Source organism: Alligator mississippiensis, chromosome 10 (genome assembly GCF_030867095.1).
Source record: "Alligator mississippiensis isolate rAllMis1 chromosome 10, rAllMis1, whole genome shotgun sequence".
Classification (NCBI taxonomy): Eukaryota; Metazoa; Chordata; order Crocodylia; family Alligatoridae; genus Alligator; species Alligator mississippiensis.
In genome coordinates, this window is record NC_081833.1 from 60,288,754 (window position 1) to 60,301,625 (window position 12,872).

Here is a 12,872-nt window from a genome sequence, read left to right on the forward strand (position 1 = left end):
AGCGAATCTAAATATTCTCTCTCTCAACAAAATGTAGGCTACAGTCTTATCCAGCACAGCGAGCACCAGAACAGCCAGCCATGGAGGTACCGCTGCTACAAACTGTCATAGTTCCATGGAAGTCAGTGAGACCATGATGCTAATGAAGATCTGCCTCTGAGAAGCTGTCACTTCCTAAGGTCAAGGAGAAAAGTGGGTGGCAGGCAAATGTGAAGCCAATCAAATAAAGTCAAGCTTTAAGGAAGCAAGCATTACAAGAGTAATCTTTACTTCTCTGAAGAAACCCTGGCTGCTTGCTCTTGGAGACTAAAAAGTGTTCACAGATTCTTGGAGATTCTCTGCAGGGAGAGGCCTAGAAGAAGAGCCTGAATATTGTGGCCCAGTGGCTGGCATGTCACCTTCCCACCCTCTTCTTTCATGATGCAACTTGAAGAATTAAAGGTAATACCATAAATCTATATCCAGTGTCAGCAACAGCTGGCAGCAATCGGCCATGTGCCACATAGACAACTGACTGCTAACACTCAACTGCACTGGGGGGATCCTCTTTAACTATGGGACACAGACCCAATGATTAGAAAGATATTCACCTATTCCCTTTATAGGCAGGAATCAAGCAAACAACCATCACTGTCCAATGAAAGATTCCAACAAAACGGAATTAGGACCATTTCAGTAGTCTTTAAACAAAGTAATTTAAGATCCCAGCCCAATGCCTGGTTGCTATAATATAGAGACTTTCAAAGTGCACCTTGGAGGCCCATAAAACATTTGGGAACAGTTAATGATTTTATAGAAGGAGGTTGTAAAAACATTGTTGAGTTGTTACATCCAACTGCAGTGTGTTCTGCAAGGTACAGGAGCACATAGGAGCCTGATGGGGAACTGGAGGGCACTCTGGCAGCGAGAACAAAGAACATGTTGTTGTTTCAGACAGAACAGAAGTGAGCAGTGGGAACCTACCTTAGAAGATTTTCTGCACCAGCTCTCAACCTTACTGCTTTCAGGATCTGTTGGTTTAGAATAGCTCTTTGATTTTGTAGCTTGCTTCTGCCTGTCTCAGCAAGTGGGTTACAGCCCTGGAGTTAAGGGAAACATTATTTGTCAGCGGTGCACAACAAAAAGCGTGAACAACAACAATTTGTAATTACATCTAAGACAAAAAAAATATAATGTGTAAAACATGAAACAAACCAATTTGATTAAAGAACATTCTTTATAGTTTAACCTTAAAAGAGTTCATTGATAACAAAGTAAAATAAAATAAAAAATGTCACGGCATAATTTTCTCATTACCCTAGAGGAAGTTCATTTATCCATTGTCAATGATGTTTGTGTGACTCCAAAAAACCATGCCAATCTCAGTATAGTTCTACTAGATTCATACACCTGAGTTCCTGATGGACTGTCACAAAAACTACATCATGACAAAAAAAAAACCAAACAGTGAAAGGTCGGAGAACATGGCCACCGTGTCATTTCCTCACATTCTCACATTATGTAGAGCTGGATGAGAAATGGTTTTCTCATCCCATGAAAATTTTCAGAGTTTCAACTTTTTTGTATTCTACATTGGGACAAGATTTAGATGTATCACAATTTTTAATGGCAAATGGGAGGGACAGACCTCAACAATCTCTCCAGTCATCCAGAACAGGGACTGAGAGACCTCGGCCTTTCATGTCTCCAGTGAATTCCTCCTCTGGTTTTACCAGAAAATCTATTCCAAACTTAATCTCATTTTTGACAACTCAGCTTTGACAAGTCAAAGAATTCCCAACAATTTCTGTTTAGGCATTCATTTATCCAGAAAGCACAGGCATGCTAATACCAGCACTTCAGAAGGCATCATATTGATAGTGCATGGTGCTGTCCTTACCTGTTTGAAATTTAGTCCTGTCTTAGGTTGGCAAATGTAGAATCATTGATCAGGCAATAGAGAAAATATATTCGCTATAAGCTAAGACATAGGGTTTGTTCATATGGCACTGCCTTGTGTTGTGAAGACGTACTCATAATGCCACTCCAGATTTACACTGGTGTAATTGAAAGCCGAACTGCAGTTTGAGAAGTTTGCATTTTACAAAGTATCCAGTAAAGTTGCAGGAAAACTTGTGTGAACATCTACAGCAAAAAAAAGTTTGCCAGATTGCCGGAAAAACATGTCAAATTTAATTACTCTCTAGTTACTGATGTGTTTCTGCACTGAAACCAATTACCGTGGGGACCAGAAATTCAAAACTTCAGTGCACGGTAAGTGTCCTCCTTTATCACATATCGACTGGTGAGAAGGCTGGTGGATGGAGTTAATTTTATTTTGTTAGAGAAAACTGGGATGTGTAGCAGACTTTTTTGTTCATTCAAGGCCAACTGGATAGATCTCTCAGGCAAGAAAGTGGTCAGAGAGAACTGCAATGCTAGAGAACTCAATGCTGGTTTATACACATAGATGCAGTTAAATGTGAATGGAGGATTGTTATATCTGATGATATGGCATAGTATTGCAATATGTAAGCCATTTCTTGATCCTAGTGGCTGCTGATCTATGTTCTTGTCCCGCAACCTTTTCTTTGCTACCACTTTTCCACCTGCTTTGTTTTTTCCCCCCATTTTGTATTGTATAATTTCTGCTTCTCTTACAGCTGCCTAAGATCTTTTTCTCTCCATCCACTTTGGCCTGTTTACTCAAAATTTTGCATTCCTTTGCAGGGTTTCTCTTGCTCCTCCTACCAACCTGAAGCATCTGGTTTTTGTCTTAAGCTTTCTGCATCTTTGCTTACATTATACAAGTCTGCATTCTCTTCCTGTATTATCTCTCCCTTCTGCTTCAACCACTTCTAAGTATCTATTCTCAATCCTCCTTTGTATTCTTCTCCAATCCTTGGTTATAGTGTTGCTCTCTATCCCAAGACTTCAGTGCCCTCCTGTGTGCTAGGTAGCCTTCATGGGCACATCCAGACAAGCAGAAACATGTGGTTTCCCTGGGTACAAGTAGCAGCGGCACATCTTGTGCCTTTGCTGCTTATCCCCGGGGAACACCCATGCCATGTGCTCTATGGCATGTGGCAAGTTACCCCAGGTGGGGCAGGGGAGGCTGGGCCAGCAACTGTGCTGGCCCCAGCAGCCTTACCTGGGGGCGTCCAAGAACTGCAGGCACAGAGCTCCTACAGCAGGAGGCTTGGCCAACAGCTAGGGCATGACTCCAGTCAGCAGGCTCCGGTTTTGGGTGGTGTGCGCTGCCACGTGCACTGCCCCGCTTTTGTTCTGGCATGGGTTTTTTTGACCCTGGGGTAAAAAAACCCTCCATGCTGCAAAGTAGCAGCACGGGGAACACCTGTATGTGTGGTGCGTGGGGCTGCAGACGGGTCTGTGGTGCCATATACCACATGTGTGCGCCCAGGCGAGCACGGACCATGACATCATTAAAATCCCCTTTAAAAACACCACATGTGGGAAACATTTTAGATTTGTGGGAAACCTTTCAGATTATCCTGATCCCAAATTCCCTGAAGTCTTTCATTGATTTCAGTGGGCTTTTGATTAGCCCCAACTCAAAAGACACAAGAACACAAAAGGCTAGAATGAGGAAACTGCAGTGACATTAAACTCCATGCAAAGGGAAATTATGGAGCAAAAAGACTTCCTTCCATGTCAGTGCCAGCCACCAATATAGTCCTGTGCAAGTCCTTCAGTGCAAAAACAGTTTTTTGTGGGTCCTAGCACTAACATGGCTGTGGAAAGAACAAGGAGACAGGGCTGGCCCGATGCAGTAATGTCTCTGTTGGCGTACTGGATGTGCTCCCCCTGGCACTGCTGTACTGTACTTTTATCTCCATGATGAAAGCATGGCAGGGCTATGTACAGGTCTGGCTCCTCAAGCCCTAGAAGGAGCCCATGATCAAGATTTTATTATCTGTTGATAGAACCCACCATGTTGTAAAATTTCCCTTCTGTACAGAGTCCCTTAGCTGCTGTCTATGGAAAATTCATGGACAAGCTGGCTATACTAGAAATCAAGCTGCTAGAGTGCTGGTGGACAGGAGCACGGGATGTAGAGTAGCTAGTGTAGTGTTGTATATTTTCATGCATCTGCAATGGGGAACAAACACAATCTGACAATGACTTCAGCAAAAAACCCATGATGGGGAAGCCCTGTTGTATTTTTCTATCTCTAGGACTTCCCTTCTCCTATAACACACATACTTTTTTCTTTTGCAGCAAGGTATAGTTTGGTTCCATTTGTACAAAGCCATATTCCTGTTATCTCTGCAGAGTTCACACAACTCAGTGGGCTGGATGCAGTGCCATAGGAATTAAGTTTGGTGCCCAGGGCAAAGCCCACAGCGGCAGCCCACCCTCACCCCACACACAGATCCAAGGGGCACAAGCCCCCCAATGCTTGCCCAGAAGTGCATGCAATGGCAGGAGCCACCCTTCCCTCATCCCCGTGCCCCTCCCTCTCCAAATGAGCCACTCCTGACTCTGTCTTATGCCCTGCCCTGGCTGGGTAGTGCCCGTTGGCACCCCTTCGCTTTGGTGCCCAGGGCAGTCACCCTGCTCGCCCCTTCCTTGCTACAGCACTGGCTGGATGCTACTCTACCTTACACACCATCAGTAAAATCATTGATTATATTCCAACTGAAGGACATATGTTATGAGTAGTGATGCATGTACTGCAAAGAATATACCTTGATTCTCAGTCTGCAGGACAGGCAATTAGAAAAGTACACTAATTTTACATGAAAACTGAATACATTTGCTACTGCAGCAATTCAAGAAAGTAAACACAGAACTCTGAACTCTGTCCTGACATTTTTTAGAATCACATTTTCAGAGTGTAACTGCAATTTATATAGATATTTTCTGCCAAGACACAAGTAGTTTTATTGCTTCATAAACTATATATGTCAAACATTCCATTCTGTATTTTTCTGCTTAGTTGTATATCAGTGATAAACTAAAGAATCAGGAAGTTAATGTGGTTTTCTTTTTATATATATCCTTACCAGAGGACAGGCCCATATGACACATGCTTTAGAATTGTACTATATGCTATTTATGTGAGCTATAAAGTTATTTTTGGTAAGAACATGAGATCACACAGACTCTGAAATCAGAAAACATGATGTGTGCTTTCAACATTGCCTATGCAGAGCCTAGCATTGTTTAATAACAATAACACTGACGTATTCCATTTGGGCTTCTACCTAATTCTTACTTAGAGGGAAAGTATATTATTCCAGAAGGATTTAAAAGTAGGAAAGTGAAGATTCCTCATTCCTCTATCAGGGATGCTTAGGATGTAGAGGAGTGTAGAGACAAGAACAAATTAGTGAGTAGTTATACCTCTTGTACCCCTAAAATGTACGCACGTTTCTATATTGAATGTATTTTTACATTAATAATATAACTATTTTAAATTCTCATGACATCCAAGGAAATTAAAATCTGATCAGCCACTGGTAAATAAGTGACTAGTTGCATGAATTTAGTTGCAAAGCAGATACTTCAAAATTTAAGAATATCTGCTTTGGAGATAAGCCCAGATTTCAATTTTAGTCCTTCCAGATTTTCTGACTGTAAATATTTATTTTGGATCTAGTGAGTGTGAATGAAGGAAATACATAGAGCAAATAGATCCATGCATACTGCAGCCTGTTGTATATTAAACATGACTAAGAATAAAAAGAGTACAAAAGTCAAACACATCATTTCCATTGTGTGTGTCAAACACATCATTTCCATTGTGTGTTTAGACTTGCCATAGTTCCCTTTGACATAATTAATTTTGAACCTAATGGGCAGAACTGAAAATAGCCAGGTTTAAGATTTTGTCCCTCTAACTCACAATTTCTCTTGACAATGGTCCACAACAAGCTAATATTTGGATCTGCTGGCCAAAAGAACAGTCACATTTCAGGTCAGGAAATATACCTGGGCTTGCACAAAGTACAAATTTAGGGAAGATTGTGTCACCTTCCTCCTACCTCTCATCTTTATCAAAGTTACTTGGCATTTTTCACTTGGCACATAGTATAACTCTATAGAATAGGATAACTAATATCTTGGATGCTTAAGAGTACGTCCTTCAGAAAAAAAGGTCCTGGTATCCAAACTAAGGAGAGAATTACCAGTGTCAAATGCACAAAGGCAATATAAGTAAATTAAGTAGTCATTTCACTGCCAAAACTTAACATGTTTATAATATTTTGAATATCATCAATATGAAAAATGTTATAAATAATTTAAATTCTATTTTGAATAGTGTACAAAATAACACCCATATTATTGATCTCTGCCATGGTCATCTGAATTTGAATTTGTTAGCTAAACTTGAAATGTTTCCTAAAAAGTTCAAACCTGAAAGTAATTCAGTGAAATCAAGAGCTTTTAATTGAATGCGTTTCATAAAAACTCCAGAGCACTATACTGGACACGAATAATTACATTTCTTTTGCCTCACATACATTAAAATTACATAATCCAAGCTCTTAAATGCTGTCACAATTTTTCTAAAAGAACAATGGATTCAGAAATAATTTAGCTCCAAATACTGAACCACAATTTACAGCTAATTTCGTCATGGTCTTAATGTCTCTTTGAACAACAAAAGGTTTACTGGGTAGCCTAACACCAAATAAGGAGTTTGGTGGGGTTATTTCCTCAGGTTTATGTGAATTTCATACAAATGTGCCAGTGAAGAGGGTTACTGACGGTGGCATGTGCTCTCTTGGAAGTAGGTGCTACAAGTCCATGAGAACATTTTGAGCTGGTACTTTAAGGCAATCTTTGCCCGGTCGATAGACATATCTGGAGTACCAAAGGACTTGACATGGCTTGAGGGGGCAACAACTCATTTTTGAGCAAGATTGTGAACACTGCATTCTGATTCCCCAATCCCCTGTGCATTATAGAGAACATATAAGGCATTGTGCTTAGACAGAAAGAATGCAATATACGGTCCACCTGCATAGAGGGATAATAGTTTTCAAGACAGCAGCTATCAAAGGAGGATAAAGGGGAAAATGTAGTCCCCATATTTAAAAGCAGCAAGTAACTCATTTGGATGCCAGGCAGCACCTACAATACTTAAAAATGAATTACTGTTAATTTCAGAAATCTAGTGTGACGTACACACAATCATGACTGCACAAATGCTTGGCAAACAATCAAAAGAGGTATTTACATTTAATGGAACTATGATGCATGAGGCAGGGGGTTTGAACTGATAAATGAGCTATGCACTGATTGGCAGTGGTGACGCAGAGCTGAAACTGGGTGTGCCGCCTTGCTTAAAATAAAGCATTCCTGTCCGCCCAGTGTAACCTGTGCTGCTTGTCAAGCCCTACTGCAAGCCAAGGGCCTCATCCTGCAAATACTTAAAGATATCTTTACGTACGCTGGGAGTTTCATTGACCTCACTAGTATGAAATACGTGAATAGTATTACACAGTAACTATCTGTATGACTAGGCTCTGCCAAACTCTGCCAAAATGAACATACTGAATATTTTCTTATTTTCCTCTGCTCTGATACTGAAAATGTCTTGATATTGTGTTAGTTCAATGTTGCAAACTACCCTGATGCACTGCAAGATTTAGGATGAAGCATCAAGTTCCAACTAAATTAGAGTTACAAGGATCTCAGCTTTAATTTTTTTTAAAGTAAGCTTTTAATTTTAAAAAATTAGAAAAAGAAGGAAAACATGAACACAAAAGGCTTAAAAAGCCAGAAGGTAAATACAAAGACCAAACATACACTTAAAAAAATCATATTTTAAAGTCAATATAATGACTTGGGAGCCAGACTCATGACTTTTTGAGCAACTGAGATTAGCTGTATATTAGTTGTTCCTAGGATACACTATCAAACAAGAAATGGCCACATGCAACTGATTGTGCAACATTATCTAAATGTTAAAACAGAGTAATCTCTTTACAGAACTGACCAGAGGCACCCAAACCCAGAATGTACTCTTTTAAGCTAATGAAACCATGTCCCCTTGGCTACCTTATTTGCAAGAATTGTACAGACAAACTTCTGAAGACTGCAATAAGGCTATAATTGCACAATGAAACAGTTATAGCACTGTATGCAAATCTTTGTTCACTTGCAAGATTTTTTAAACTCCATGTACCTAAATGTAAAACATGTTTAATACAAATTGTAAGAATCTGTAAGTACCTCTGTATTGAACTACCTATATATATAGCAAGCCAGCTGCACAATAGCATACTCCAAACAAAACCAAAAAGTAGTATTATTTGAGCAGAGAAATTTGATTTTTGAAAAGGCTGCCTGGATTTCTTCTTTCTTTAGATTTTCCTGTGTTGGATTGTGCTGATTTGTTTAGAATGAATGACGTACAAGGACAGTAAAACCTTTCTTGCTAACCATTCTGCTATTCATTCTGTCCTTCCCCGACTCTTGTTGGGAGGACAAATAGGCAAATAAATATGCCTATGTAAAAGCTAATGTTAATGGTTGCTTGGCTACTAATGACTAGAGTCAGATCGGTTAAGCCCTGGTGGAGACACAGGTGCAGCACACTGGTAAATAGAAGAAGGCACAAGAAAAAGGATAACCCAGAGCACAGACTAGTGGGGCTAGCTAAGAATCTTTTGATTCAGAGCAGATTATTGAGCCTTTGGGCCAAGATCCTTATCCTTCTAATTACAGTACCCTTCTCCCCTGTAGTAGAGAGAACTAAATATTCTCTCTTCTTTTTACCCTGACTGGTGTAGAGGACAGGTTTTTTGTCTTTATAAGCTGACCCATGTGGTTTACTGAGGGAAAATTCTAAGAGAAGCAAGAGTAATACAAAATATCTTTATCAAACTGACCAGAACTTACAGGTTCATTAAACTAGTTGCCCTAACTAGTCTAGTCTAGCTTCAGCACTATGGCCTACCATGCAAAGAAATCCAAATTCAAGACTCAAGGCTAAATATTCACTCCCAGGCCAGCAGAAGCTTGTAATGCTGCAGACATGCATGGTGAGATCTGGATGGGGGTGTGGCTGGTTAGTATGCTAGTTGGTTAAAAAATACTTTTTTATCACTCGATAATGCTGGAAAGAAACCCTTCAGGAGCCAGAGCTCAGTCAAGCATCCTGGGTAGGCACAGCTGATTCATAGGATACCAGTGCAGAGTGTTCAAATTGTGGAAATGCACTAGAGAATATATAGAGGTACAAAGCCTGACACCTGGGAATGTAAATGCCAGAGATACCAGAAATAGGACAGGGATGCCCCTAACCCTGTAATCTTGACAGCCTCCTCCTATGAGAGGGGATGTATATTAAGCCATTAACATAAGAACATAAATAAAATAAATATAAAATGGAAGAAAGCCTCATATCACAGAAGTGTCTAAGGACCACTTTCCCACAATGATAATTTTGAGTTGGTAGATTAAGCACAGTGGCAAGAATGTGTCTTGGGAATGTGGACAGAATTGTTTTTATGATTTAAAAGTTGATAATAAAAGAGGGTCTCTTCACATTTGGTCTTTCAAATTATGCAGATACGTGCCTTCTTGTGACAAGAACCCTATTACACGAGGGTTTCCTAAAAAAAACCGAAGTACCACAAACTAAGAAACTCATTTGTTTTGCTGTTTTTGATGATAAGTATGACAACACCTAGCAGTCACAGACTTCCTGGGAGATTTTAGGCAAGTTTCTGAAGAGCTCTATGCCTAAAAACAGAGGAATGAATATATTTCCTTATTGCATAAGGAAGTTTAATCAATTGTTTGAAGCTATTTGAAATACTTTCACCTAAGGGGCTATTAAAGTGCAAAGTAATAACATTTATTTAGCATCACTGCCATTCGTGTGAATAATTCAACTGTATATGTGAGAAAGACTTTATTATTTATTTATCTTAACATATAAAAAATGTCCTGGTTTGTTATTGCTAGAAACTCCCATAAACACACACAAACAAAATTTACAAGCCAGTCTTCAAATATTTAGTTTCTGCAGATATATAACAGCTTTATTTTAAAAAGCCAAAGGCAAACCTAGCTCTTTTGTGTAATATCTTTTAGGTACTGTTCATATTTAATTGGTTTTGGGCCATATCTATGCCAGAGGGTTTGGTTTCCCTGTCTTGACTTCTGCAAAACCCCTAACCCTTTGTTCAGAACCAAGAATGATTACATTTAAGTAATTTTCAGGAACAGACAGATTTGTGAAAAAGGGTAAAAACTTACCCAAAGTACATTTGTGGACTAATATATGAACTATTAAAAAAAAATCTAGAATAGATGACGGAAGGAAACTCTCTTGTAATAAGGTCGCCTTTGTCCTCTACATGCCCAAGCCAAGAAAGGGTTTTCTCCGAGTTGCCGTTTTACCTAATCCCAAATTCCTTTTAAGTAATATCTGGTCCAGCCACACACTTTAGGCAAAATTGAAGATAAATTACCAGTAATTATTTTCTTCTCTTTTATGTTTTGAAATGGTGAGCTAGATTTTGATCTGATTTACGCTCTGTCTATAAGGGGGAGAAAATGAGAACAATGGGCCGGAACTTGAAAATAAAAATGACTCCCATTATATATAAAAGGAAACAAACTTAATTGTTTTTGGTTACATAAGTCTTACATCTGTGCAACACCAATTATTTTAATGGAGTTAACCCTGACTTAGACCAGCTTAACTGAGAGGAAGCTCAAATCCACTTTTTAAGCTTGCATTAATGATATATTTCATTAAAGGGTAGAGCACCAACTAAAACAGCACTGTTCTAACCCTTGTTTGTATCACCTCTGTGCTAATTTATAAAATACCGCTTATCTTTATTCAAAGTTCTTAAACTAGATTTGTTTGTAGCCTGATTATATTCAGCCTATAGAGCCCATGAGATGTCAAGTTTTGTAGAAAAGCAGCTGGAAAACTAATAGTAAATTAACTGAAATATGAGCAAATGCAGTGCATACCTACAAACAAACCAAGAGGAGACTGCTGCTCACTGGTGACTAAGGGAGAACTAACCAAGTGAAGCAAGAAAATGGGATTTGAGCTAAAGCTGGTTTTTGCCCATCTAGCTATATGCATGGCAATACCAGGTTCCCTGTAGTGTTCTGGTAAGTACACCTCAAACCTTACTAGTTTAAATCTGAAGTATTTTGCAAGTTTAAAGCACTAAACCTATTTAAACTTCCAGAGACAGAGCGACCTGGAGACTGCCGTGCTCAAGTACTTGTCACAGAGCAAGGCATGTGTGTCTCACGGGCACAATCCAAACAGTTGTCACAAGGTATTGCAAAAAGATATGTGTGTGTTCAGATGTGAAGCATGTCTTGTACTAAGGGAAAGGGGGATGTTTATGCCAATTCTTTTAGAGAATGGACAGTCTTAGTATGGCTACAGCAGTGCTGTTCAAAACTTTTTGGCTGGTGGGGTGATTGGCTATGCCCAGTGCCGGTGGACACAATCCAGCGCCTGGGGTAGGCACAGCAGGTCCAATGCAGCTGCGCAGGAGGTTGGGGGCATGGCTCAGCCCCAATCCAGCCACGCCAGAGCTAGGATTTTGGCAGCGGAGAGGGGTGGCAGTACTGCCCCGCTCCCCCATTGCCCCATTTCCTGACCCACGGGGAGCCCTGTGCGCCAGCTTCCAAGGCCTCGCGAGCCAGACGTTGAGCACCCCTGGGCTACAGCCACGGGCCCAGATTCAGCCTTGGACCGCCGCTTTGAAGCCCGAGCCATTCTGCACCCACACGGCCCTGCCCCAAGCCACGGGTAGGAGAGGAGGGAAGGGCAGCTAAGACCAAGGCTGTCAGCCGCGCCGCTCTCCACCTTGCTGCGTCCTCGGTGCCATCTCAATGCCACCACTGCTGTCGCGTAAAACTAAAGCCGAGGTGGCTCCTGCCACCAGACAGCCGCACCGCACCACACCACACCGCACCGCACCACACCGTTCAGAGCAGCGGGCGGGCGCTCGCTCCTGCTCTCAGCTCAGAGCCCGAGGAAGAGGCGGGCGACTACAAGCGGGACAAGGGGCGGCCGGGCGGGCAGCAGCCGGGCTGGAACAGACGCCCCGGCGCTCGCGGGGAGCCCGCGGACCCGCCCCGCCGAGCACGTGCGGGCACCTGCGGGACCCCCGCGCGGCGGAGCCCGGAGCCCGGAGCCGGGCGGGGGGGGCGCTCACCTTTCGGAAGAAGCAGCGGTCCGGCGCGGGCTCGGCGGCTCCGCGGGGCAGCAGCGTGTCCGTCATCGCTGTCCGTGTCCGGGGGCAGCGCGCTCGGCTCTGAGCTGCCAGCGGGCGGGAGCCAAGTCCTGCTCCGGCTCCGGCTCCGGCTCCGCCTCCGCTGCCACCCGCTCCCCCCGGCATGGGAGGAGCCGCCCCGGCTGCAGCCGCTGCTCCCGCCCCCGGCCCCGCCGCAGGGAGGAGCAGGTGCGTGCGGGCTGCCGGGGACACCCCGTCACGGCTCCGCGCGGCCACGGGCGGGTCTGGGGCGCAGGCGGGGAGGGGCAGCCTCACCGTGCGATAAGATAAGATAAGATAAGTGGCTCCCAACCTGCGGTACGGGCACTACCGTGGTACGCAGACACCCTGGCAGTGGTCCCTGTTAACAGAGTTATTCTAATTTACTTTATATGCAAAAAAAAATGTGCTGGTGGTACAGAAGGTTGAACTGGAAAATGTGCTGGTGGTATTAAAGGCTGTAACGTGTTTAAATTGGTGAGGCGCAATGTGTGGAGAGTTTGGGAACTGCTGTCATATACTCTCACTATATGATATCGTATGATATTGTAGACACGGTGTGTTTCTCCAGTTCCAGTGAAACTAGAAGCTTTACTCACAGGCCCGGGCCCAGGGCGGGATGATTCAGGAGAAGAGACACGCAGGAACAGTGGAAGG

At 42.4% G+C, this 12,872-nt stretch overlaps 1 protein-coding gene across 2 annotated transcripts in view; it reads right to left on the reverse strand.

Moving 5' to 3' along the window:
* RHPN2 (rhophilin Rho GTPase binding protein 2) overlaps positions 1-12,302 on the reverse strand; it is a 42,585-nt gene extending 30,283 nt beyond the window's left edge. For both annotated transcript variants that reach the window (XM_014595568.3, XM_006274299.4), the window contains exons 1-2: positions 12,159-12,302; positions 964-1,079 (exon numbers count right to left, since the gene is read on the reverse strand). In XM_014595568.3, the coding sequence (XP_014451054.1) occupies positions 964-1,079; positions 12,159-12,224 (182 nt within the window). In that variant the 5' untranslated portion in view covers positions 12,225-12,302. The remainder of the gene's footprint in view (positions 1-963; positions 1,080-12,158) is intronic.
* Positions 12,303-12,872: the final 570 nt, after the last annotated feature.